General features: G+C 47.1%; 1 protein-coding gene across 1 annotated transcript; it reads left to right on the top strand.

The window, feature by feature from the left end:
- Positions 1–1,365: 1,365 nt before the first annotated feature.
- LOC103774111 (protein NLRC5-like) lies at positions 1,366–26,376 on the top strand (the record flags this gene model as incomplete). The annotated part of the gene is made up of 29 exons (XM_008941494.1): positions 1,366–1,455; positions 1,580–1,627; positions 2,523–2,597; positions 3,444–3,527; positions 4,227–4,310; positions 5,329–5,418; positions 5,528–5,590; positions 6,607–6,690; positions 7,158–7,241; positions 7,871–7,960; positions 8,903–8,968; positions 9,460–9,543; positions 9,620–9,703; positions 10,244–10,330; positions 10,787–10,867; positions 12,057–12,140; positions 12,527–12,610; positions 13,250–13,333; positions 13,987–14,070; positions 14,163–14,246; positions 14,942–15,025; positions 16,923–17,006; positions 17,898–17,981; positions 19,664–19,747; positions 20,871–20,954; positions 21,117–21,200; positions 23,233–23,316; positions 24,445–24,528; positions 26,295–26,376. Coding segments are annotated over 29 exons (2,368 nt in total), but the record flags the coding sequence as incomplete, so codon positions are not given.
- Positions 26,377–26,671: the final 295 nt, after the last annotated feature.

Here is a 26,671-nt window from a genome sequence, read left to right as displayed (position 1 = left end):
TTTGTCCACCAGTTGTGGTGGACTTCATTGTAGAAAGCCACCAGATTGGTCTGGCAGGACTTGCCCCTGGTAAAGCTGTGCTGACTCTTGAATCACTGCCCTGCCCTCCATGTGCCTGAGCATTTCTTCTAGGAGGATCTGCTCCATGATCTTCCCAGGCACAGAGGTGAGGCTGACAGGGAGGTACTTCCCAGAGTCTTCCTTTCTACCTTTTTAAAAAAGAGATATTTATTGTTCCTGTTTGATCAGTTGAACTGTTCTCAAGCCGAGACTGCTCCAGTTGCTGACAGTCTGCAGCTTCCCTTCACATCAGTGCAATGAAACACAGCTCTTGGAAGGAGTACAGAGGACTACAAAGATGATCCAGGGGCTGGGGCATCTCTGCTATGAGGACAGGCTGAGGGCACCGGGATTGTTCAGCCTGCAGAAGAGAAGGCTCTGGGGGACCTTAGAACTGCCTCCAATACCTGAAGGGAACGCACAGGAAGGCTGGAGAGGGACTCTTCACAAGAGTGTCCAGCAACAGGGCAAGGGGAAATGGTTTAAACTGGAGGAGAGCAGGTTTAGACTGGATCTTAGGAAGAAGTTCTTCAGTAGGAGTGTGGTGAGACTCTGGGATAGATTGCCAGAGAGGTTGTGGATGCCCCTCCCTGGGGGTGTTCAAGGCCAGGCTGGATGAGGCCTTGAGCAACCTGGTCTAGTTGAGAGGTGTCCCTGCCCATGGAAGGGAGGTTGGATGAGATGATCTCTGGTATCCCTTCCAACCTCAGCCAGTCTATGATTCTATGATTTATCTGTTCTTTTCCCCAGCATCAAGCACACTGCCCACAGTCACACTAGATAGATACTGTGATGAACCTGACAGACTTGAGCGTGATCTTTATTATTGTGGGTTTCATGCTGCCACAACTCCACTTACAGCAAAGAGTTAGTTTTGCCTTGCATTGGTATCTTGAAGTACAAGGAATTGCATTGAAAAATAAGAAAAAACTTGTGTGGCAAGGATGGTCACTAAAACAGGTTGCCCAGAGAGACTGCAGATTCGCCATCCTTGGAGAGGTTAAAAACCCAGCTGGACAACGTCCTGAAGAGCCTGCTCTAGTCTAACCTCCTCTAAGCACCAGAATTTGACTCGGTCATCTCCAGAGGTCAGTTAGTCCAGCCTCGATTATTCAGTGATTCTCTGAGCTCTAAAATTGAGGGTCAAATATAAAAAAAATATTGGAGTTTGCAGAACCGTAGTTGGAAACACAGGCAGAATTTGGCAAAGCAGCAGTCTCTGAGAGCATTGGAGAAGGAGTAAGTTGGTGGAGATTGCTGGTAGTTTTTGGTTGCAGCAGCTGATTTCATCTCTTCTTCCTGTAGGCTTAATAACAACCAGATCTCCCTGAATTCTGTGTTTGTCTTAGCTCAGTCCTTATCCAGACTGAAACGCGTGAAAACAATGGACCTCAGGTATGACCATTAGTACTTATCCTTTTTTTTTCCTATTGAAAACCTCAAGCTGTGGGTTTTGAGGAGTGATACAGGAGCATGTGTCTTCAAAATCCATCCTAATTACATTCTTTTCTGGTTACAGTTTAGGACACATGCAGGTGGTTCATCTGACCTTTTGGGAAAGAACCAGGTAAAATCATACCCACTCATCTGTTGAAGCCTTTCAGATGCCTCCTTATGAAATCTTAAATAGATGTCAATGTGTGATTCCCTGAAGTGTGCCAGTTAAAGGGGCATTTGGCTCCAAGCTTCAGTCAGGGTGGTGGGAGTAGGGTGAGGTGCTCTGTGTCTGAATGATTGATGGTGGCTTGAGGGTATGGAGCAGACAGCAGTGTCCAGCTGCTGATGGGGGCTGCAGTCATCTCCTCTCTGGGCCAGGGCTGAGCAAATCCCTGAAGTGTGGAGTGAATGCAGAAATTTCTGGAGGCTGGAAGAGGGATGCTAAGGCCCTTTTTCTTCTGGGGATGATGTGAACCTAATTCTGGCAGGTGGTGAGAAAAGGCAGACTGGAGTGTCAGGAAGGAGCTCTGGAGAAAAGATGCATACTCCAAGGGGTCTGCAGTCAAATCTGTTTATTGCAAAGTTTTACAGTATTTTATAGTAGGCAAGAGACAGCCCCCTCAACCCCATAGGTTAACAAGCCTGTTCACATGCCTAAGTTGAGCTACTGATTGATAAAAGTCACTGTCCATGCTCTGTCCATGCGCTCTGTCAGCCTTTACATAACTCATAGAATCAGTGTTTAACATTCTTGTCTGAGCAAGCAGCCAACAGAATTCACTAACTCTAAATATTTTGGGTATTCAAAGTTACTTTACGGACTTTCTCAGGCCTACGAGAGCCTTACTGCCTGCACTGATTGTCCATGCTCAGCAAAACATATCACCCTGCAAATCACGATTCCACACTGGAGCATGGGGCCAGTGTCACCAGGTCACCCTCTTCCCCAGCTGCAGTGTGGGGAGTCAGCTACTCTGGGGCAATAACATCAGCACAACTCATGGGGTAAACCATTCTTTCCCCAGGATCAGGAGTACCAGCAGATGGAGAAGTAGTTTCCTGGCACATCCCAAGCATGAAGCAAAAGGACAATGCTTTCGGTATGGCAGCTCCAGCTTCCTTTTGTCACCTAGGAGTGTAGGGAGAGGTGGCTGTGAGGGTCGGTATCTGTAGCATTATGTGTGGAACAGACCCCTCCCTCCAGCTGTGTCTCCTCAGAGAGCTGTCTGGTGCCCTGCCTGCCTAGATCTTATTTGGTGTCATTTGGCAAAGCCTTAAAGAGATCGGGCTGGCTGACATCAAGCCAGGCCAACAGGTTTTTGTACTTTGTGGCCACTGAAGGGACACAGTGATATGCCAGAGATGCCCAAATGAATAATACACCCTTTTGGGATAGACTTGGGATGTCCACTGCCATAGGCATCTATGGGAAGATAAATAGTGTGTCTTTTGCTGGGCTAGGCTTGAGGGGATTGCCTTGCTTTCCTGCAGAGGAAGCTTCTGCCCATACATGATGAGACATAGATCTGGCTGGTTGCCAAATTCATCCCACAGAGACCTGCCAGGGAAGGTTTCCATCATTTCTTTCTTGGAGAAGGACATAGGAGACCCCATTCCCAGCCTTGCTCTGGGAGAGCTGAGACAGTGCTGAGAAGGGAAAGTTGCTGTCCAGTCTCCTGAGACAATTTAAGTACCAATAATGTTGCTCTAGGAAGGCAACACCCAAAGTGACATGATATTTTGATGGGCTTGCTTTCTGGAATTATCTCAGAGCTGGTGAAATCATCTGGTTGTCACAAGTTTTGACTCCTCAGTCCTGGACTCTGGGTAAACAGAGGGTTGCTATGGGCCTCGTCCTGGGACGGGAGGCTCTGGGATATGAGTGCAGTGTTGCCATGCTGTGGTCATGGGAAATGTTTAGCTCTTGAGTGCCTTGTTTGCTTCAGTCTCAGGAACTGCAGGCTGGATCCAGAGGATGTGACCAAGCTGTGCCAGATACTCACTCAATGTCCCTGTCTGACAGAAATTGAGTAAGTGTTTTGCCTGCCTGCCTGTCTGTCTGTCTCCCTGGCCCACACACACAGAGTCACTGTTCAGGTTAGCAGCTAGCATAAACTGACTCTCCTCTCACCACAGCCTCCTAGAAGCCCCCTGAAAACTTCACCGAGATGCTTGGATAAACCCACACCTTTTACTGTCCTCTCTGTTTCAGAGTTTGACCTCTCCTAAGTCTACTCATGTCTGTGTGTAAACACCCTAGAACACATATAGAACATCTCACTGTCTTCCTTAATCACGTGTTTAGACAAAAGCGCTGTCATCTGCTCCTCAAGACCTTGGCTTGTACAGCCAGAGCAAGAGCACCTGGTTTACTAGGCTGTGAACTGAACTCCTGAAGAGCTACATATATAGCTGATGAGATACATCAGTATACTGATGAGATACATCAGTAGTATCATTTTATAAATTTACAGTAATGGAAAAGTAAGACTCTTAAAACTGGACTGTTAATTTGCTCTAGGATGTAGAGAAACACAGAGATGAGTCTGTAAGGGCTAAATCTTGCCCAACTTCCAGGGCATTTCTGGACATGTCCTTTTTCAGAACTTGCCTGTAACACCCTCGTGCATGTGTGTTTATGCATGTCCATGTAGATTTTATATATTTACAGACTGCCCCAGTTTCTTTTGGAATTTCTTTCCTTCATTCCTTCCTTCTGTGTTTTACAGTCTGTCTGGAAATTCATTGCATGACCAGAGCATTGAGAGATTACTGAGCTTCCTGCCACACCTCTGCCATCTGACACTACTGAGGTGATGTTTGGGGTCCCTGCTTTGATTGCTGCCATGAAACATTGGTTTGGAAAGTGCTGATTTCACAGTATATTTTAGGAGAATTAATCAGTAATTTTAGATTAATGAGGTACGCAAAAAACATGCAGAAACTCTTTCACAGCCAGTCCTGTCTTGTTTCTTCAACCAAAGCAGCACTGAAGCTTTTTCTCTGATATATAAAGGGGAAAAAATAGGACAGGAGGGAAAATATCCACCCTAGGCACAGCATCCTAGATAATTCTCACTTATCAGGTCTCATGGAATTTGACTTCCAGCATCTGTAACAGAGGTAGGACTTGGTTGACACACAGTGACAGCAGACCACCCATCTGTGGGTTCAGAGCTCTTCATTTCAGAAAGCTCTTCATTTGATCTTGCTCCAGAGCTTATGCATGAGGTAGTTTTGCAGGGCAGCAGTGACAGACCTTCAATGGCCGAGCTGAGACTGGAGTCTAGGAATTTTGGCTTTTTCCTTTAAAGCTGTTCAGAGGAGCATTTGCATAGTCACCATCTCACAGCTCTGCCCCTGAAGGGACCTCTGATACCAAAAGTGTTTTCTGGCAGCGTATCAGCCATTTAGAGGCTGAGAATTTAAGCTAGAGAGGTGCTGTCAGGGACCAGGGCACTCCCACCATGTGGACAAAAAGCCCAGAAGAAGCTGGGTCATCTTTTAAAAGATGTTGTAGCATGGAGAAGCTGCAGTGTCTCAACAGACTGAATTTGACTGCTCAGGAGGTATCAGTCCAGTAGCCCTGAGAAGTAGTTGTAAACCTTTGGTCTGTACTCCCTTTTAGTTAAAGATGACTCTGTTTTAGTTAAAAGAATGCTGGGTACCAATGCTGAAAACTTCAGATCCTTGTAGACTGCACTTGTGTTACATGGGGTGGAGCCAGCCTTTTGTATCTCAAAGCAAACAATGGGAAAATTGGGCCGTGCATATCAGAACCTTTCTTCTTGGGAGCTGATTTTGTTGTTCTTTCTTTCCCCTCCTTTGCAGTATTAGGAATAACAGATTTTCCCCACGTTGCATTGTCTTCCTCACCAACTCCATCAACCTCTGTGAGCGGATCAGAATGGTAGAAGTCCGGTAAGGTGCTCAGATTGTTTGGAGCCCAGCAGCTCATCTTTAGAAGGGCTATAAAGCTTGTCATCTTTGAAGAGAATTGCTGAAGGACTGTCCTTTGTATTCACTTCAGGTCAAGTGAAAATGCTTTTTTGAATTTAAGAGCAAGCATGAGAAGCCAAAAGACATCCTGCAGGTACTAGCATACAACAATTATTATTCACTTCTTTCGATTAGGTTTTAAAAGCTAGTGCAGGTATAGAATCACAGAATCATAGAATGGTTTAGGTTGGAAGAGACCTTTAAGATCATCAAGTCCAACCATTAACCTAACTCTACCAAGTCCACTGGTAAACAATGTGCCTCAGCACTACATCTACATGACTTTTAAACACATCCAGGGATGGTGATTCAACCACTTCTCTGGGCACCCTGTGCCAGGGCTTGATAATCCTTTCAGTGAAGAAATATTTCCTAATAGCCAACCTAAACCTCCTCAAGCCAAACCTCCCCACATCTCCTAAGTAGCCAAATCTTTTCACGTATGAAGAATTCATGGGCTGGCAGTTAAGGAGCCTGGGCTAGCAGTTGAAGCTTTGGGGCTCAATTCTGCTGCCTAAGTGGAACTCCGTACCATTTGAGATGCTTTGGGATGTCAGAGGCCTGCACCTTTCTTCAGTGACCACTGGACTACTCACGATCATCTTGAGTGGCACCAAATTCTGCTGCACAGCAATGGAATTGAGCCCTAGCCACTGCATTGGCCAGATGTGTGCCTCAAATTCTGTGTGATTTGCACCACATGAGCATTGCTGTGGTGTATGTGGTACATCTGCAACCTCTCAGGGAGTTATGTTTGCTGGGTGCCCCTGTCAGGAAGTCTGCAACATGTTTCCATGTTCCAGTTAGGCACCAAGGAGCTGGCAGAAAATGTGACGTGGTCTGTTTGCTGCTTGCGACATGGGGTTTGTCATCCCTAACCTCAGCGAGGGGTTACAAGAAGTGGTGCAAGCAGTCGTGCAGCTTGAGGGCACATTGATCTTGGTGAAAGTTGCCCAGAGAGTGGTGTAAGAATGCAGCTGCTACTGAGCATCTCTCACCAAGTTGCCCAGAGAGTGATTTAAGAATGCAGCTGCTGCTGAGCAGCTCTCACCATTCAGGCTGAGCCTGGTTGCCAGCTGTGCTCTAGCTCTCTTGCTGTCTCATGTGCAGGCTGACGGACTGTGCTATCGGTGAAGGGCAGATAGATGAGCTCTGCAGAGTCCTGGAGCAACACAGGTGGCTGGCAGAATTGGAGTAAGTAGGAATTGGGTCGTTACCTTGAACAGGAGTCACTTGAGGGAGAGTTGGGTTGGAGGGGTTCAGCATTGCTTTGGCTTTCTCAGCCTGCCCCTGTGTGTTACCTGCACTCCTGCTGACTAGAAACAAAACTGACTGGAAAACGTACAGGTCCTGTATAGGTATATTTTAAGAGGGCTTGATCTGGTGGAACAAGTTCCCTGGGATTTTCACTCTGTGGCTGTTTTAAGGCATTTGTTGCTTCTTTTGAGTTCAGCTCTGAGCTTATGTTCAGAGCTCTTCATCTGAGCTTGCTCTGGAGCTTATGCGTGAGGTAGTTTTGCAGGGCAGCAGTGACAGACCTTTAATGGCCAAGCTGAGATTGGAGTCCAGAAGTTTGGCTTTTTCTTTCAAAGCTATTCAAAGGAGTATTGCTGCTTAAAAGGCTGAGTTCTGGTTGGCCATCTTTTTCTTCTGCCTTCCAGTCTCTCCAGGAACCAGTTGGGAGATGAAGGCCTGAGATGCCTCTTGGACCACTTGCATCAAGTGCTCATTAGCTGTTCTCTCAAGTAAGTAAACATACTGTGAATGTGAGGTGCCCTGGCAGAAAGGTGCTCACACGATTCCTCCTGAATCTGGTTATCCTGATTCTTGCCCCCTCCTGCCTTAGGAGTTAGGGTCTGGAGTGAGCCATGAACACAACTCAAGATCTCCAGGCCAAGGTGACTCACGGTCTGATCCAAAACCTGCTGAAGGAAATAAATCAGCATCAGCAGGAGATAACAAGGCCTGTGGTGGGTCAGTGTGACAGAAGTTGACCCAGTCCGCTGAGTGTTCAGTTCATCACTTTTCTGCATACGTTGTCCTTTGTGAATAACTTGAGGCCCATAGGTGCTGGGGGCTTAGCTGTGCCCTACACCAGCCTCTTCCCTTCCCTTTCTGGTGGGGAAGCAACTGCTCCAGCAGTCAGCATCCTCTGTAGTGCAAGAGGCAAACTGGAAGTTGGGTGTGTCACTCAAGTCACACTGTGTCTTGGAGGAATTTGCTGCAGTTGGCGCAGCTGAAGGGGTCCAGCACCCCACAAACTGCTCTGCCTTCAGTGCCAACTTGAATTTCACCTCTGCACCTCTGTGGCTGAGGAGCCTGGGGACAAACTTGACTCTCAACAACTGAAAAACCTTTCTTCTCTTCTGTGCAGTCTCAGCCATAATGGGGTTTCTCAGGCTGGAGTTCTGCATCTCATAAATGCCTTCGCTACATCTGGGAATACCACTGAAGTTCAAGTCAGGTTTGTGTTTCTCCTCAGTACTTCCTGATTTTTCCCTGCTTTTTTTCCTCCTAATTATTGAAAGTTTATGGCCTTCAGGTAATAATGATGAGGGACACATTTTCAACTGCCTTGATGTATAAGTGCTTGCAAATCTTTTGTTACATCTGTTTCTACTGGCCAAATATAGCTTCCAAGGAGGAAGCCACAGAACTGTTATGCCACAGAGACAAGTCATTGTTGTGTCTAAAGACACAGGTATTCAGCTCTATTAATTGTGGTCACATCTGTGTCTGTAAATAAATCTCTTCAAGGTGTGAGTCGGAATTTGCTCTCTAAAAATGAGGTCCCTAATTCACTTCAGTGTGTAGAGAATTTAGAGTGAGTCCATTGAAAGCAATCTCCAATGTTCTGTACTTGGATTTGTGTCTTTATCTCCTTTCCTTTCTGGCAAAAATAGCCCATGGATTTTTGGTTTGTTGGACTGCTCTTTCTCATGGATTCAAGTCATAAGGCTGGGCCATGCTGCAGATCTGCCATTACCAATGTTGATGTTCATGTGGAACAGTTGGTCTCTCATGAACCAAATTTAACCAGGGTCACTTCCATTCCTTCCAGCAATTAAATGTGATGGTTGAATCTTTTGCTGGACTCTAATATGCAGATCAGTTCCCTGGTTTTGCTCCCCTCAGAACTTGCAGGGACAGGAGGAGGCAGACAAAAGCTGGGCAGGTCAGGATTGCTTCTCCAACCACCAGAGCTGCCTTGTGCCAATTTAGCATCAGCAAAACCTTACTGAAGCATTTCATCAAGGACTGGTTTATTGTAGGGAGAGGTGGGCTGGGCCAGGGACCCCTGTCCCTTCTGCACTGTGTTACTTTGTGCAATTTGAGATATTTAACAAATTCTCTGTGAAAAATAGTAATTTTCCCTCCAAATCTTACATTCGTCTTCTCTGTGCAGTTTGTGTTCCAAAGCAACTTTAATCATCAAGTTGATGAGCAGAGATGATTCAAGAAAGATTTTGAGGTAATGGTACAGATTTTTTTTGGTGATCTCTTTGACAAAGGTGGTGTCCTTTTTTAGGAATGAGGCAGACAAAACCTCTTATCCCCCTGCTAGCTCCCAGCACAGTGATATTTTTCACTAATAGATGATAAGTTTCCTTTGACTCATTTTTTGAGAAAAGCTTTCTCATGTCATGGAGAATCCGAGTGTCTCACGGCTTCCCTCTACCATTCCTCACTCAGGAACCTGTAAGTGTGCCTGCAGTCCCTGCCACAGGACAAGGTGCTACAAAAAGCTGCACCCTTAGCGTGCACATGTGCTGTGTCAGAACATCTCAGCAGATGCTTCTGAAGTGTTGTCACAATCTTTTTAGAAGCCCTGCAAGGCATTTTAAGGTTTTGGTGCTGTCTTCCTTTCTCTGTGGGGATGGGTTGTGATGCCTGAGATTTCTGGATGGGAAAGCCTGAATTGTTTGTAAGGAACTAAGACTGTTCTCTTTTGCATCCTTTCAGACTGGCAGAGTGCAACTTTCAGCCAGAGCACTTGGAAAAGTTGTGCTTGCTCTTGGAAAAGTGCACTGGTCTGACAGAGTACATGTGAGTTAAGGGCTGCTTGGGCCCCTTTGTCTGGGCTTGTTTGAAAGCTGTTCATTACAAAGACCTTTGGTTCCAGGTCCTCAAATAACAACATGACAGTCCAGGCTGTGGAGAGACTTTTACATTCACTAAGGAAAAATCGGGGTCCTCTGAAAATCAGGTACTGTGTCACTGTGCTGGTTTAGATACTGATCTGGGGCTTGTTGGGTCATCTAAGATCTCCTTTCATCAAAACCAAGAGTGAACTGTGCCACTTCCAAAGATAGATAGCATGGACCTGAGAAATTCCCTACCTGCCTTCCAAAGAAGGCTGCTAATTCTGGTGAACACATCCCTGCTGTGTCCTCACCAGAAGTCTCCCCAGAGCATCCCACAGTTCACCTGGGCAACCAAGTCTTCACTTCTCCCAAAATGTGTTGCATGAGAGCACAAGGGCTGCGCTCCTTCTTGTTGCTGTCAGTGGTAGGCTGGCAGGAGGGAAGCTGATGTTTGTGTCCTCCTCTGCAGGGACACTGGGCTGCTTCTCTGTTCCCAGATCGTGCCCTGTTTCCTAGGTAGACATTACTCTGATGAGAAAAGCAGCCTTTCTGTGTTCAGATTATTTCCCATGTTTTATTAGAGTGCTGAGCATTCAGCTGACAGAGGCAGAGATGGGTCCCTGCATGTGATAATGCAGAGCTACCGCTGTTCTGCTTTGCAGCATAGAAGAGCCATGGGTGCGTAAAGAAAGTGTCACAAAACTTCTTGAGCTGGGTGTCCAGGCCTGTGGAAACATTACTGAGATCACGTAAGTAAGCACCTCAAGTTCTGGTGTCTTTTAGATATTGTCTGTTAGCCTGATACTTTTAAGGAAATGGGATTGAAGCCAGCACTTCAACTTGCTCTTCTGTTCTTTATTCTCTGTCTCCAGTGCATTTGTCAGCCACTAGCCATCTTGAAGCAAGTTTGACCCAAATGCCTGGCAGCTAGAAGTACTTAAAAATTTTGTGGTCTCACACCTTTGTAGGTGTAGTGGAAATGAGACCATGTTCCTTGTCTCCCTTGCAAGAAAGGGTGCCCAGATTAGGCTGGTTTTGGAACTAGTTTAAATACTGCAAACCTCTTCAGAGATGGGTGGTTAACATTCATGCATCAGCATAGTCCTGTGCCATCTAGTTGTCCTGTTTTTTTTTCTGGAAGATACCATTTGTTCTTCCTCATGAGTTTACAGGCTTATGATGTTCTCTAATCTCTACCTTTCCAGGATATGTAAAGATAAACCCCTCTTCCAATTAGGCATAAGGTTCCCACATCATCTGGAGAAGGTAGAATCGGTCATTAGCAGGTGAGAAAGTGACTTTCTGACCTTATTTTCTGCTTGTTCTGAAACTCACCATGTGATGAAAAATATCTCCAGGGTGTCTGAGGCTCTAGTCTCCGTGGGTTCAGTCCCAGAGTGCCTCAGTGCCACACATGCAAAAGGAACCTTATTCACGTGGATGTGTCTTCCGTGCCATACCTCTTTCAGGCCCATACTAGACCTGCACAAAGTGAAAAACAATCTGCCTACTTCCCCTGCAGGAACAGGAGCACTCGGGAGACATGAGTTCTTTGAAGACTCTTAAGACATGCCAGCTTCTGCATGAAGGGGATGTGTGGGGAGAGAGCAGCAGTAGTGTCTTTTCCCCTTTGTATAGCTGAAGAACCCAGCAGCTGTCTGAAATGCTGGGGTTTGAACCCTGAGCCCCAAATTAAGGTTGACATATGGGTGATTCCCACAGCCCTTCATACAGAGGTGGTGAGTTTGCCTTATAGCTTCCCCCCAGGGTGCGGCCGGCCCTGCAGGGAGAGCCATAAGGGAAATGAGCCCCAGGGGTCCCGCATTGAGTGAACAAAGGTCAGGTGTCTGCTTGGGGATAAAAGCTGGGACCACTGGCAGGGAGTCAGGAGTGTCTGTCTGTGGAGTGCACTCCCCAGAGCTTCCTGGTTCAGGGCAGACCTCCTGACTCTCCCTGGAGCTGGGCCCCAGTCTCTTTAGACCTTTGTGAACGGAAGTCGATTGGGTGAGAGGCACCATGCGGGCACCTTTCTCTTATGTGTTTAACTGGCTGGTCTGGCTGTTTCCCATGCCAACTGTGGGCAACCTCGGGTCTCTGTTTGTACCACCTGTTGTGGGCCGGGTCCCATCTTTTGTGGGATCATTGGGGGTGGCATCGATTCTGTACCAGCTGATTGATCTGTTTGTACCCCCAGCGATCATTCATGGAATGTCCTTCTTGTATACAATACAGTCTGTGTATTGGTTCATCTTCCTGCTGGTGGTATCATTTTTGTTGGGCCTGGTCATTGGCAGAACACTGTCTTATTCTGCAGTTGGGAAAGACCTGTGTGTCTCTACACTGGGCTGTTATGTAGATGTAGTGTAGATGGTGTGGATGCAGGAGAGCACAGGAAGGGCACTTGCTCCTAAGCCTGGCCCAGTGGGCACCCGCTGATTATCACTGACAGTTGTGTTGTGTGTTTGTGTCCTGCAGGTTGAATCTGTACAAGCCAGAAATCAAGTACGCTGGCTTCTACCAAAGGATTTGTGAAAAATGTGCTCAGCTTCAGGAACTGAGGTGAGTCATCAGGCACTGTAGAGAATTTTGGGGGGAAGGGTGTAGCTTGTCCTTGTGTGTGCTGAAGAGCACGGAGCCGGACAGGGGAGAGGCCAGTACAAGGTCCCAGACCCTGCCCTCTGGTTCCCCTACTTAAGAGTGTTTGGATAGAAAATAGAGAAGACCCATAGACTTAGTGGCTTCCTGGGGTATCATTTAATGGCATCTAAATCTCTCCCCTGTGCTTAGATAACCTGTAGTGTCTTACCATGGCTGGGAGCCCCCATGGGACTTTGCCAAGTATCAATGTCATGACGCTTCTTCAATGTCCCAGCACTGGTATGCTTCAGTTGCGGGCCTTTCATCATCAGTGGATGTAGCCCTGATCTGTTGTTCTCTTCTTGCAGATGGTCTCACGTTGAGCTCCAAAATGATGAAGCAGAAATGCTAATCAGGATTTTTCTGCCTCTTCCAGAGCTGAAGAAATTTGTGTATGTCTCCAGCTGTGGTCTTTTCCACATCTTTGTCATTCGCTCAGCCCTGTGCCTTGCTGCGATCCTCTCTGAAGGATCTTTGTCTGGAATATGGCCATTAGCTCTGTGATCTCTCCTGAGCCATGTCTAGGCTGCAAACTCCACAGCTCTCTGCAGTTCATGCTAAAGGGGCACAATGGGCACGTCTTGAGGTTTTTTTCCTCTCCTATTTTTTGAAGTGAAAGCAATTTGAGACTGAGACCCTGGCACTTGTTTACATTGTAGGTAATTTTATACCACCCTACTGTGTGAAGGAGCTTTTTCTGGTATGAAAAGTGTTCAGTCCTCTCCACAGCCCTTTTCAACTGCCTGCAAGTGAGAGGCACCTTATAAAGGGCACCTCTGCCCAGAGACATGCTGGTTTACTCAAGCAGAGACTGTGCTCTTTGCTACATGGACATCATGTGAACATCTCTGAACTACCTTGTCCTTACAGCCCTGTACATGGGAAGTGTGGTAATCTCTCCAAGCTCACTGGTCTCTGACATCTGTGCTAGCTGGGGTTTGGATGAGGCACTTGGCCTGTCAGTGAAGGAAACTACTCTTCCTCAGTGTGCTGAGACTTGACCTTCTTATTTGATCCTTCCTGTTTTACAGGCTGACCTCGAGCAGTATTTTGCCAGCTGGGCTCGGTTACTTGTTCACGGGCTTGCAGACTTGCTGGGTGCTGGAAGAGCTCAAGTGAGTGTGTCGTTAGGAGGCTGTCCAGAGTCTGCCAGGTCTTTCTAGAAGCTTTAGTTAAATTGCAGCCTTTCTTCTGCCTGTAGTGTGGGCAGATGTAGGTTTCCTAATGGTTGGAGGACCTCAGATAAGGCAGAAGCAACAATTCCTTTCCATTTTCAGTGAACAATGAGTGAAAGAGACAGAGATCAGTGGCCTGTGGCAGGGGATGTCCAGTAGAGAAATCAGGTGGTTTGGTAGTGGGTTTTGTACGGGTCTTGCCCGGGCTGCGAGGCATTGTTTCCTGTGCATTTCCCTCCTTGAGGATGATCTGGTGGCCTGCACATGGAGATGGCTTTTCCAGGCACCCACATGTAAGGCATCCTTATGTTTTGAGGTGCCACTGGACCGGCTTTGCCATCTTGTGGTCACAGTGGCACCTTGCTCCATGAGGGGCTGGGTTCTTGCTCCAGAGGATTGGGTTTCTCTTGGTATTTTATCAGGATCCAAACATGTCCAGTAGAATTGCACTAGGGGGCAAAACTGAAAACTATTCACAGGGACCAGAACACCCTCCCACTTCTCTTCCTGCCTTGTTCTGGTCGCCACTGCTCTGAGTGCTCACACAACTGCCTGTGGGTAGTTAATTCTTCCTGTGTTATTCCATCTTTTAGCCTGGGCTACATGAAACTCAGCAGTGCTGCCATTCCTCAGCTGGTCCTGGGACTTCGTGAAATGCCGTTTCTGAAAAGGCTTGTGTAAGTATGTGAGAACAGCTTGCCTCCAGCCTGGCTTGTGGTACTGTATAACAGGAGCTTAATGTGTGTTTTCCTGGGGATGTTGTTTCCAGCTTGAACCATAACAGTATTGGTAATGATGGGTGCTCCAAACTTGCAGAAGCCTTGAGGAACATGCACTACATAGAGGAAATCAAGTAAGTTTCTCCTTCCTTCTAGTCTCTCATCACCAGGAAGGGGACCACTTGTGCCAGTGTTTGGAGAGACCCTTATGTGCTTATACACAATGTTGTAACAAAAGCAGGAAGGCTGCAAAATGCTCATGTATGAGGTGACGTGGGCTAGGGGAAATCACAGCGTGATTGGGGAGAATTTGGTCTAACCCCACTCTGCTGCAGTAATGTAGAAAATGAATTAAGCACCCCCTGGATTTAAACTTACTCTGGAATTCCTGGGATCCAGAACAGGGCCAGAGGCCCCCTTCTGGGAGAGGCTCAGGCTCTTCCCCACTCTGAAAAGATCTGAATCTAGAACCAGCCCCGGGTTTGCCCTGCTTGCTCTGCTTTTCTCCTTTTTAGCCAGATTCTGTCCATTCTTCACTGTAGTAGTTTGGAAAATAATCACCAGCTGTTGCCTGTCTTGGTATTCTGGCTGAAGTAATTTCCTACCCATTAACAAGATCCAGTGATTTGATTGCTCTGTGCCATTTTTTGAAAAGCCTCATTAACAGCTATTAGTCTTTCATGAGATAGTTGAGGCAAGCAGCTTTTTGATTCTGCTGCCAAGGTCAGAGGTGTCATCCATCACAAGGGAGGCATTAAATAAGACCTCACACTTTGCTTGATACTTGAAATTTTCCTTTACAACACAGCCTTTTTTCTCTTCGTTAAAGTTTAAGTCACAACAAGATTGGAGATCCAGGCCTGATAAATCTAGCTGCTGTCCTGCTGGAAATGCAAAACCTGAAGAGAATTGAGTGAGTCGCTTTGTTTCATTTGCAGCTCTTTTGGTTATGGGCAGAATTGGTGGGGAAGCCTGTGTGGGAAGCCCTATTCCACCTTCATTTGTAGAGTGTTCCACCTTCCAGAGTTTTCAGTGTCACTGAAGACCTGATACAAAATCTACCAGACCAATGGAAAGTATTGCAAGTATTTCCTCTCCTGACTTCCCCATGTACAGATGGGACTGGCAATGACCTGTTCTGCCAGTGCGGAGACTCTCTGGGAGTGAAGGTTGTGGCCATGTCCTTGTGCAATCGCTCTGGAGACGTTTTTTGTGCGGGGCATTTGCCAGCCTTCACTAGCTGTTTAAATGGAGAGATGCCTGGCCCAGTTGTGTCCTGCAAAATAAATCTTCAGGCTTGTGAGGAATTGTACAGTAAGTTTGCAGATGATGTAAAGGTGGGAAGGAGTGTTGATCTGCTTGAGGGTAGGAGGCTCTACAGAGGGACTTGGACAGGCTGGATCGATGGGCTGAGGCCAGTTGTATGAGCTTCAACAAGGCCAAGTGCTGGGTCCTGCCCTTGGGCCACAATGCACTGCAACACTCCAGGCTTGGCAAAGAGTGGCTGGAAACTGCCCAGTGGAAAAGCACCTGGGGGTGTTGGTCAACAGCCAGCTGAATGTGAGCCAACATATGGCCAGGTGGCCAAGAAAGCCACCAGCATCCTGGCTTGCATCAGCAATAGTGTGGGCAGCAGGACTAGGGCAGGGATTGTACCCTGGTACTCAGCAGTGGTGAGGCCGTACCTTGAAAATAAAGGTTCAGGTTTGGGCCTCTCACTCCAAGAATGACCTTGAGGGGCTGGAGCAGGTCCAGAGAAGGGCAACGAAGCTGGGGAAGGGTCTAGAGCACAAGTCTTGTGAGGAACGGCTGAGGGACCTGGGATTTTTTAGCCTGGAGAGGAGGAGGCTCAGGGGAGACCCATCTCACTCTCTACGACTCCCTGAAAGGAGTTTGGAGTCAGGTGGGTGCCAATCTCTTCTCCCAAGTAACAAGCAATGGGACAAGAGAAAATGGCCTCAGGTTGCACCAGGGGAGTTTTATATTGGATATTAGAGAAAATTTCTTCACTGAAAGTATTGCCAAGCCCTGGAACAGGCTGCCTAGGGAAGTAGTTGAATCACCATCCCTGGAGTGTTTTCACAGCTGTGTAGATGTGGTGCTGAGGGACATGGTTTAGTGGTGGACTTGGTAGAGTTAGGTTAATAATTGGACTTGATGATCTGAAAGGTCTTTTCCAAGCAAAATTATTCAATGATTTTATATACGAGTCTCAGATCTACACAGCTCCTTCCCTTAGGCTCTGTGTGGTTCCCAGTGCAGTGACCCCCAGTGTTGAAACACTGCTTTTTATTACTGGTGGACGTAGAGGTGAAATTGAGGGTTTGTCAAAGTAGGAACCTTGTAGACAAGGTTCCCTCAGAGAAATGGACTCCAACTGTCCCTCTTCCAAGGGAACAGAAATTAAAGCATTTTGTCAGGCTTATCTGTGGGTGTAATTTTGTGAAATTTGGGTTGGAAGAGATGACCCTTAGAGGTCCCTTCCAGCCCAGCCATTCTATGAAATAAAAAAACCTGGAACTGGCTTAACAAGAAAAGTAAATTCCCAGGTCTGTCTGGGAGAAGGAAAACGGCTTCTTCTCCCCAGTATCTGCTGGGGCAGAAGCGACTCAGTACTTGACAAAGACACGTTCCAAATCCCCAGGCTATTTTCCAGAGATCTGTGTCTCTGGACACACCATTGCAGCCTCATGCAGCTCAGCACTGCAGCTACCCAAGTCTCCCATCACACCAGGCAAACAGTGAAATATCTTCAGCTGGTACATTCTGATTCCTGTTCAGTCACTGATAGTCTTCCATGGTTGTTTCAGCCTTTCAGGGAACAGTCCTAGTCCTGCTGGAGGGGAAAAGCTGATGGAAGCTCTTGCCTATTGCAAGCACATCGAGGAGTTATTGTAAGTGTGTCCTTTCCAATGTTCTTCAGGAAGCTGGGCAAAAATCAAGACAAAGGAACCAAATCTATTCTGGCTGCAGTAAATCCAAAATAATTTTTATCACTGATTCTTATGCAAGCAGGATAACGAGCTATGAGTTTATGCGCTTCTGGGCTTCCAGCTACGTGGGATAGGAGTGTGTGGGGCTGGGTGTGGGAGGTTTGGGTATTGGTTGTTCACTGGAATCTCTCAGAGATTCTCAAGACCCGTACGGACGGTACCAGTGGGCAAGAGCTGAACCTGTGGTTTAATGGCCAGTGTCGCAGGCTGTGGGCTGTGCAGTGCCTGTGCTGCCTAAGAAATCAGTTAATTTGTATGGCTGCAAAAATGGAGAGGTGACAGAGGCTTTACTCAGCCAGATGTATTATCAGTCATTCCATTCCAGACCAGTTTATAGAACCTATGTGCCCTGCCATATTAAAGTTATAAAATAATAAGAATAAGAAGAAACCAAATCAAGAGTTATTTCTGTTACAGTTGAAATGCTGGAGCTGTTCATATAACTTTCAGATTACAGCATACTGGACTAAGGGCACATACTAAAAAGTGCAATTTCAGTTTAATTGCAGCTCAAGCCAACTCAGACAGAAAGGTAGATAGATGAGTGTGCTCCTGAGAAGTGTAAGTCAGTTTTACTTCCCTGTTTAACTTCTGCTGCAGGATCAAAACCCCTCACTGTTCTTTCCTCCTACCCTCAGTGTCCTTTGAATTGTGGACATTAGCTCCTCTCAGCACGGTCCCATGGACACATGGGTGAGGAATGGGGGTCACGGACATGTGTGGGTGACACACAGGTAAGGAATGAGGCTCTGTCATTCATTGCCAGTAACATTTCATTTCTGCTCCTTCCAGACTGTCAAGGAATGTTTTTGGAGACAAGACAGCAGTGAAACTTGCCCTCTGTCTGCCTCACATGACCAACCTGAAGGTCCTGCAGTAAGTGTCAGCCTCTGCCTGAGGAAAGCTGGACATCCTGGGAGCCTGCAGGGTAGCTGACAGAAGGCGTGGGAAGAGGCATGGACCACAGTGGTGCACTTGCCTGTTGTTTAGACTGAAGTGTCTCAAGATGTGAAACCCTCCACAGTCACTCTGCTGCATCAAGTCACACCAACTATTCTTGCATAATCTCTTGCAGCATTAACTTTAGAGATAACCAGACACTGAATACACAGTGAAATAACCGCTTAAATTATTTTGGAATTGTAATGGTTTGAAAGCAAACCAGTGGGACACTCGAAGTCAGAAATACAATTTAATAGGAAAAATAAAATAGATGCAATAATACAAAGAAAAAAGACAGAGTCAGAATACAACCTGACACTCTGTAGTTAGGGTGGTGGTAGCAGTCCAGATGAAGCAGTGATCTCGTAGAAAAGATCTGGTAGCTCTTGTCCTCTGGAAACCCAGTGGGTAAGGGCGCCTTGTGCTGTCCTGAACCCCAGTTTATATCCAGGTGGGAGCACTTGGCTCCTCCCCCTGGGCAGAGCATCTCCCAATGGGTTGATGTCATTCTATGAGTCACGCGGTGGGTCCTTGATGGTCCATTAAACAGAAATAGCTCCTGGGGAGGGTTCTCTATGAGTCATGGGGCAAGACATGGATGGGCCCATTAACGGAGAGGACTCCTCCTGCTGGGTGTGAAGGTGTTAACATCTCCCCAGATCTCTTTCCTTATCTCTTGTAGCCTGGGATGTGAGGTCTGTCCTGGGCAGCTGCTACAAATGATTTGTTAGCCCATGAACAATGACATAGAGGGTATAGAATACACAGATTTTGGTTCTACCCACATAATGATAATCTGGTGCCAGCCCCTGTAACTATGACAGGAGTATGTTAGTTTCTAGTGCCTCTGCCTGTCCTTTCATTCTGGTGTAATCTAAGCATATATATGAGCACCTTTTGTGGTCCCTCACTGTTCTCTGCATGCTCCTCTGAGTCATTTTTCCCCCTGAACTCAGTGGTATTATATTTTAAAATATTTTATAGGAGTCTTTCCAGGGCTCTAACATGTAGGACTTTCTGATACTGTTTTAGAGTAGCAAAGCAAGAAATTGGTGAGCTAGAAGAGCTCACTGAGCTCAGCTGGCCTAGTGGTGTGTCTTAGCCCATGTCTAAAGTATCATCAAAAGGTACCTCAGAAAAGGAATCCCAGCAGTGGGAGACTTCAGGCCTCTGTGTGGGTTCTTGTCTTCACAGGAACACCATCGGGAAACCTGCAGGATGAGGTCCTGTCCACTCCTTGTTCTTAAGGGAGTTCCTCACTCGTCTCAAACAGATTCCCATGTGCACAGAGCTAGAGACAGGCTCCTAGTGGTACCATGCAGCCTTTGCTCTTGCAGCAGCAGTGCTTTTTTCTTGTGAGCATGGGCAGATCCGCTGAACTCGTGTGTCCTTAGCCTGGGTGTCACTGACAGCAGCAGGACCTGTGTGACATGCTGGCTTCACTGTAGCCTCCCTGTTTTCCAGGTCTCTTCATTAAGACTAATCTTTAAAGATCCCAGGTTATTACCAGCACCAGGCTCTGATTCAAAAGATGTAGTACTTATTTTCTTGGCAAGTTAAATGTGAGTTTGTTACAGCTTTATTCTAAAATAATCCTCCAGTGTTTCTTTCGTTAGCTTGCAGGACACTAACACTGGGCCAGCGGGAGGCATGGAGCTGGCCAGAGCAATGGTGGCATGTGAGCTGCTGGAAGAGATAAGGTAGGCTGTGACTGATGCCTTTGGGATGGTGCCAAGGGTATGGATGGGGATAACCCCACGTGTGGGGAGCATTTGGCTCACAGGCTTGAGGCTGTCCCATGGGCTCGTTCTGTGCTCAGGGTGACTGCAGAGGCCCTCCACCTGTCCTGGACACTCTTCATAGGATAAGAGGAGACACTTGCTGAAGGTCACCATGGTGCCCTGCCTACAGGGCAGCTTGGATCACTTCTGATGTTAAACCTTGTCTGCCAGGGCTGTTTGCCAGGCCTGCTGTAGCCACATGCCTTTCAACTGCAGCATGTGCAGTTGAAAGGGAGTGGCTACCCAGGAGAAAATCTACCTGGGGAGTGGTAGAATTTCTAAATACAGAACTAAAAGGATGGGGATGAAGTGAATAAACTCTTCCTCCTGCATCCTTGATGCCAGTGTTCTTCATTATGTGTTTATTGTTATATGTTTATTATTGTTCTGTGTTAATTTGATAATGCCCTTAAAAAGTTGCTTTAGCTTTTGGTCAGTCCTGAAGTGATCAAGCAGTTGGACTAGATGATCATTGTAGGTCTCTTCCAACTGAAATATTCTCTTCCTCTCCCTCTCCCTTTCCCTTTTCCTTTTTCCTTTCCCTTTTCCCTTTTCCTTTTTTTTTTCCTCCCTCCTCCTTCCTCCTTCCTAAAGGCTGGAAGGCAGTTACTGCTGCCCTCTGAGTCTGAGAGCTATGTCTTCTTCCCACCATCCCCTACCATCATTTCCCCTCAAGTCACACCAATCATTACCTCCAGTATAACTTCTTATTTCCAGTTTCATGTGCAACACATGACGTGCTGCTGGTCCGTCCACCTTAGCCACTGGTTTCACCCTGCATTACTGTCTGCAGGCAGTTCACTGCTGAGTGGACTTAGGGTGTGAGTTAGAAGAGGGGTGTTGCTCCTATTTCACCAATCAGGGAGTTGACCCCAGGCTGCCCTGTGCTGATTTGGCTCGTCCCTGCTGTCTGCAGTCCTCACATAGTCAGGGTGCTGGTTATTGACTTGTGAATTCATAGAGTTGAGTTTTTGTGGTTGCTTTTCTCTGTTTGTACATGCTTTTTCTGTGGCCACTCAAAGCTTTTCCACTACTCTTACAGTTTATCAGAAAATGACCTTGGGGAAGGAGCCATCCACACCCTGTCCAAGGGGCTGCCACGCTTCAAACAGCTCCGGAAGATTGAGTGAGTACCAGGGTGGTGAAGGCTGCCAGGGCAGAGTGTAGCTGGCTTGCTGGGTAGTGTTACCAGGGCAGGATTGCACCAGCTGGTGCTGGTGCTGTATTTCCTACCAGTTCCATGACTAGCACATTGTACTCTCTGTTTTTTATCTCCTCACCGCTTCAGCTTGAAACTCTGTGGAATCTCTGATGATGCTTCAAAATCACTTTCTCACAGCTTTCAACAGTGCCCTTCCGTGGAGGAGATAATGTGAGTGTGGGAATGGATGGGGAGGTCCTTCAACACACAGGTCACTCTTCTTTTAATGTCTGCTCCTATCTTCAACTGCAGCTTCTGATGGTACTAAATACTTACTGATACTTATCACTAAGTCCTTTTTAGTGAAAAATTTACCAGTGATTTACTAATTTGCTAAATGCACTGCTTAAATTTTCCTGTGATAACTAGCAACTTACTGGAAGCTGAATGTGAAGTGCTGAGCAGAATATGGAGGAAAACGCTCATCTTCAAACTCTGCCCATTATCCTTGATCTTTTACCATCTCCTTTGTGAGGCAGACAAATTCCCCATCTTGCTCTCCATGGTCCAAATCTTGCCTGCATTTTTTTACAAGATGGCGACGGTTGGCTTGCAGAGCAGAGCAGGAGCTTCCCTGTGCAATTGTGGAGACTGAATTGAGAGCTCAAGGCAAGGCAAATTCAACCTGGAGATGAACAGGGTGTACCGCCAGCTGCAGTCTCACTCTCCACGCTGGAATAAAAGGGATTGCTCTGATGTGTGGCTGTTTAATGTTTTCAGTGAACAGCATAGATGGACTCACTACGTTCTGATGTGTTTGCCTGTCCAAGAGAACCTCAGCAAGGAGCCTTCTGGGAACCTGCTCCAGCTTATGGCTTTTGAAAAGCAATTTGCCCTACTGTGCTAGAGGGACCTTAACTTTAACTCTAGCACACAGGATCCCATGGAGACAGCAGCAGTCCCATCAGTCCTGAGCTACCTGGAGCTTTAATGAAGACCAAAACTGCCTGAGGTGCTGGCAGGGTCCAGACCTCCTAGACTGAGATTACTCCTCTTGCAGGATTTAGATCTGTGTGACCTGGCCTCTCTAGTTTTCTCTGCTGTGGCCAGCTGGGTGATGCTTGATTATCATGTTACTCTGATGTGTCTGCAAAGTCCTCGTGGATGGTTTGAGTAACATGATGTATGGGTCATAAGCCCACCAGACCTTCCTCCCCATTTCCCAGAAGGTATCAGTGTGGAAATTACAGATCTCTTAGGACTTGGGATCAAAGTCAGGATTTTATTGCCACACTGAGGAGGGGCCTGGAAATAATCCAGTGGAGTAATGGGACAAGTAAAGCAATATTCAGTGCATAGGTGTGTTGCCTGCAGCATGGCACTAAGACCTAGTCAACTCTGTGGGGAGTTACTACTCCTGAATTACTAACAGATAAGCAGATTCTTCTTTAATAGTGGTATTAGGAGAGGTCTTGGCATAGTAGTGGAGCAATATGTGAGTTCCATCATCAGGAAATCTGAGTGACACAGTGAATGATACCCATGAAGGCCCCAGTTCTTGAGCTGGATCCTGTCCTGCTTTTCTGGTTTTTTTGGCTTTTACATGCCATACAGAAATCCTGGTGTTCCCCAGACTTCGGTAGAAGAGTGCCTCTCTGGGCTGGCCCCAGAACCATTCAGCTGAGTGAAGCACTGACTGGTGATGTGCTGGGTTTCTGATTTTTGGGTGAGAGGGAAATGGCCAGGCTGTTCAGCCAGTAGCAGAGAAAGGATCTGAAGAATTTTCTTACTTGCTAAGGCATCAGAAATGGAAAAACCCAGCCTTTTGAGAGCCCTGCAAGCTGAGCTGTCCATTGAAAGAGCTCAGAGTCAGAAGGCAGCTTTAAGAGCAGGTCTGAGAGGCACCTTAGCTGCTGCAGTAGTTTAACATCAGGAGCACAAGGAGGTTTCCCTGGGGTGAAGTTGTGTGCTCACCAGTCATTTCCATCCTTTGCATCTCATTCCTTAGACCTGCAGGAAATAACAACAGTCCTCAGGCTCTGTGGTGACATTCCCTGGTGTCTTACCATACCTGGAAATACCTAGTGAAACTGAGGAAGCTCCTCAAAATTAAGCATATAAAGTAGGGGAATGTTTACTGGCCATGATAAGAGGGTGTTAAGCTCTTGTACACAGGTGAGTCTATGAGAGGATATGGTCACAGCACTCCTGTTGTTCCCTGTGTGCTTATCGACTGACTCGCAGTTGGGATTTCTTGTCCTAGACTGTCCTGGAATGCCCTTGGAGATGGAGGAGCCCAAGAGTTGGCCAGTGCTCTCCCAGGGATGGAAAAGCTGAAGACGCTGGAGTGAGTACAGCTCTGAAAGCTGCCCCAGGAGGACTTGTTTGGTTTTTTTTTGTCATTGAGCCTTCAATCAGAGGATTTCCAAAAACAAAGGCGTACGTTAGGAACAACAGACAAACAGGCTTCTGCAGTTTAACTTCTTGCTTAGTCTGCTCCATGCACCAAGGGCCAGTCTTGCTTGGGTGACACACAGGCACTGAAGTAATGTTGGTTTTATTTAAGGTGTTTTCAGTGTAGGTATCTAAGCAGAAGCAAAGATCTGTGAAGGCCTCCTGTTTTGAGTCGGAAAAGACAAACTGGTATTTCTAGGGCTTGAGTAATATCACCTGATGACTTCAGATGAGCTGCTGCTTGCAAGGTTCTACTTTTCTTCAGTGCCTGGGATGGCCTAGATGGGTACCTTGCTCAGAGAGCCTGCGTTTGTGAGAGCCTGCAGCAAGGGAAGGAATCCATCCCCAGGATGGAGCAGCCAGATTTTGGGTGTTGGGCCACAGGAGCTCATAGGAAGCTCAACTGCAGCTCCTGTGCTGGAGCTGTGGTGCAGCCACCACCTGGGGTCTGTGTCACCAGCTCAAGCACTGGTGTGGCAGCGTCACAGCCCAGTGCTGTTACCAGCAGCTACTGTCATCTTCTGCTCCAGAACAGCAGCTCATGGAGCTTTCCTCCCCTTGGAATACATGGTGTGTGTCTTCCATCTCAGCTGTATGAAAATATTGGTCTTTTGGTCATAGGGCCAGAAACTGAGTTTTGTCTTGTGTAGAGAAACTACGTTGTAGAGTCTGACTGTTTTACAGGTACAAGAGGGAAGGTTGTGTCTGAGGCAGGAGGAGTTGTTAGGACCATTTTTTGGCTTCAAGTTTGCAGTGGGATCTATTAGAGTGCTCCAAGGGCAAGAGATCTGCTTGCCAGTCCTGTTGCTAGAAGGCTATAGAGAGCAGCACACACACACTTGCCATAAAGTTAAAGGTCACAGAGTTAAAGGTGAGGCTGATGTAAGTTGTACAGCATTGCTGTGCTTTTGCCAAAGTGACCCTTTCTTTTGGGCAGGAGAAGGAGACAGTGATTAGTCAGCTCTTTTCCACTCTTGGTTTGGCTTTGGATTTTAAAACTCTCTTTTTGTTTCTAAAACAGTCTGGAGAAAAATTGCATTGGTGCCTGTGGGGCCACAAAGCTGGCAGAGGAACTTGCCAAGTGCCCAGAAATTCAGTTCATAAGGTGAGCAGGTATCACAAGGCTCTGTGGGGCTGGGTTTTGGCTCAGCAAAGGGAAGTTGGGGTGACCAGACTTGGGGCAGACACGACCCATGCCGGCCTGCTGCCCGGGGTTACGTGGCATGGAACAGGATATTGCAGGGGATGCAGACACAAGCCAAGAAAGCCGAGTGTTTTCTAGCCCGGCTCAACCTCCTCAGAAAGTCCTGGGAAAAATGCTTTCTGGCTTTAAATGAGGTAAAAATGAAGACTTGGGGTTGTAACATCCCCACCAGGAAGTTTTGTTTTGTTTTGTTTTTTTCCTTACAAGTTTTCTTTCTCCTGATTTAATTTCTTTGATCCATTCCTGCCTGGTCCCACTCTGTCCTGGGATCCATATCTTGCACATACTCAGACACATGATTTTTCCCACTCTTTGTCATTGCTTCTCCAAACCTTGTGTATCAAACTCCACTAGAAGCCTCTTGTAGGAGAGACCCACTCATCCTTCACTCATTTGAAAAGCCATTCTTCTGAGAGCACCTCTGATAACTTTCTGGTAACACAGGTCCCAGAGCCAAGTGTCTGCTCCTACCTGACCTGTCCCTTTGGCCCAAAACAGTCTCTGCCTTCCCCAGTAGCGAGAGCAGCCAGGGAGCAACCACTGAGGGCTGTTTCTGGAGCTGGAGCTTAGGGCCCCTGTGTGCTTGTTTAGATTGGTGGGCACAGCACAGCACACGGTCCCTTTTACTCCTCAGGGCACTTTGCTTTGCATGCTAGAAGCCCAGTATGGGCAGCTCTGGGGTAGGCTCCACCAAATGAGGTAGATACAAAGGTCAACATGAACCAATGATGTGTGAGTGCAGCCCAGAAAGCTCCAACTGTACCCTGGGCTGCATTCCCAGCAGCATGGGTACCAGGTCAAGGGATGGGATTCTCCCCCTCTGCTCTGCTCTGGTGAAACCCCACCTGCAGTCTTTGGTCCAGCTCTAGAGCCTTCAGCACAAGGAGGATATACACATGTTAGAGCAGGTCCAGAGGAGGCCACAAAGATGATGTGAAGGCTGGAATCCCTCTGCTGTGAGGCCAGGCTGAGAGAGCTGTGGTTGTTAAGCCTGGAGATGACAAGGCTCTAGGGAGACCTTCTGGTGGCCTTCCAGTATCTGAAGGGGGCCTACAAGAAAGCTGGAGAGGGACTTTTTAGGAGTGCTTGTAGTGACAGGATGAGAGGTAATGGGTTCAAACTGGAGGAGGGGAGATTTAGATGAGAAAACAGGAAGAAGTTTTTCCCTCTGAGGGTGGTGAAACACTGGTACATGTTGCTCAGGGAAATTGTGGATACCCTGGCAAGGGATGTCTTCAAGACCAGGCTGGCTGAGGCTTTGAGCAACCTGGTCTAGTGGGAGGTGTCCCTGTCCACAGTTGGAACTAGGTGATCTTTAAGGTCACTTCCAACCCAAACCATTCTATGATTCTAAGGAATGACTCGTGTAAATCCAGGTTGCTTGTGTGTAGCTCAGTTCTTTCTCTGCTTTCTGAGGTCCTTGTGGCCTGATGACTTTTCAAAGCCTTAATCTCTCTCCCAAGCTAGATAAATGAGTCCTCCTCAGCAGGCAGCTAGCTGCTGGGTTGCTCTGGTGTCACTGGGATATGGCCAGACCTCACTCCTGTCTCACTGTTGGACCTGCTTTGATGAAAACCCAGAGCTGCCTCTTCCACTCGCTCTCTTTGGCATGCCACCTCCTTGCTCACCATACTTAGACCTGCAGTAACACATTGCTGTCATTGTAGGCTGTGGGACAATCCAGTGCCCAAGAGCTTTGCTGAGAATTTGGCAAGCCAAGATCCAAGACTGTGTTTCTCCTTCTACTAGCAACAAAGTGCCCTTGCCTACCTAGGAATTCCTCTCCATCTCCCACTGCCCTCAAAAACTGCACTGAAGAACAAGTGAACTTGAAGAACAAGAACTAGGAAATCAAAGTTCCTACAACTAAAAACTGCAACTATTAGGTTTTCAGTCATTGCACTGAACCAAGCGTGAACATTTAATGGTGTTTTGTTTCATCTGAGCTTTTATTGTACAGAAGACTGTAAAGAATAACTGCTGAGCAGGTCATGTTCTCCAGTGTGAAAGCACCTCAGGAGGATGAGATGCATTTCCTCAGGCA

This window comes from Merops nubicus, unplaced genomic scaffold, assembly GCF_000691845.1.
Source record: "Merops nubicus isolate BGI_N331 unplaced genomic scaffold, ASM69184v1 scaffold13590, whole genome shotgun sequence".
In the NCBI taxonomy this organism is placed as follows: domain Eukaryota; kingdom Metazoa; phylum Chordata; class Aves; order Coraciiformes; family Meropidae; genus Merops; species Merops nubicus.
Note: the sequence above shows the minus strand (reverse complement) of the source record. Positions and strands in the feature narration are given on the sequence as shown.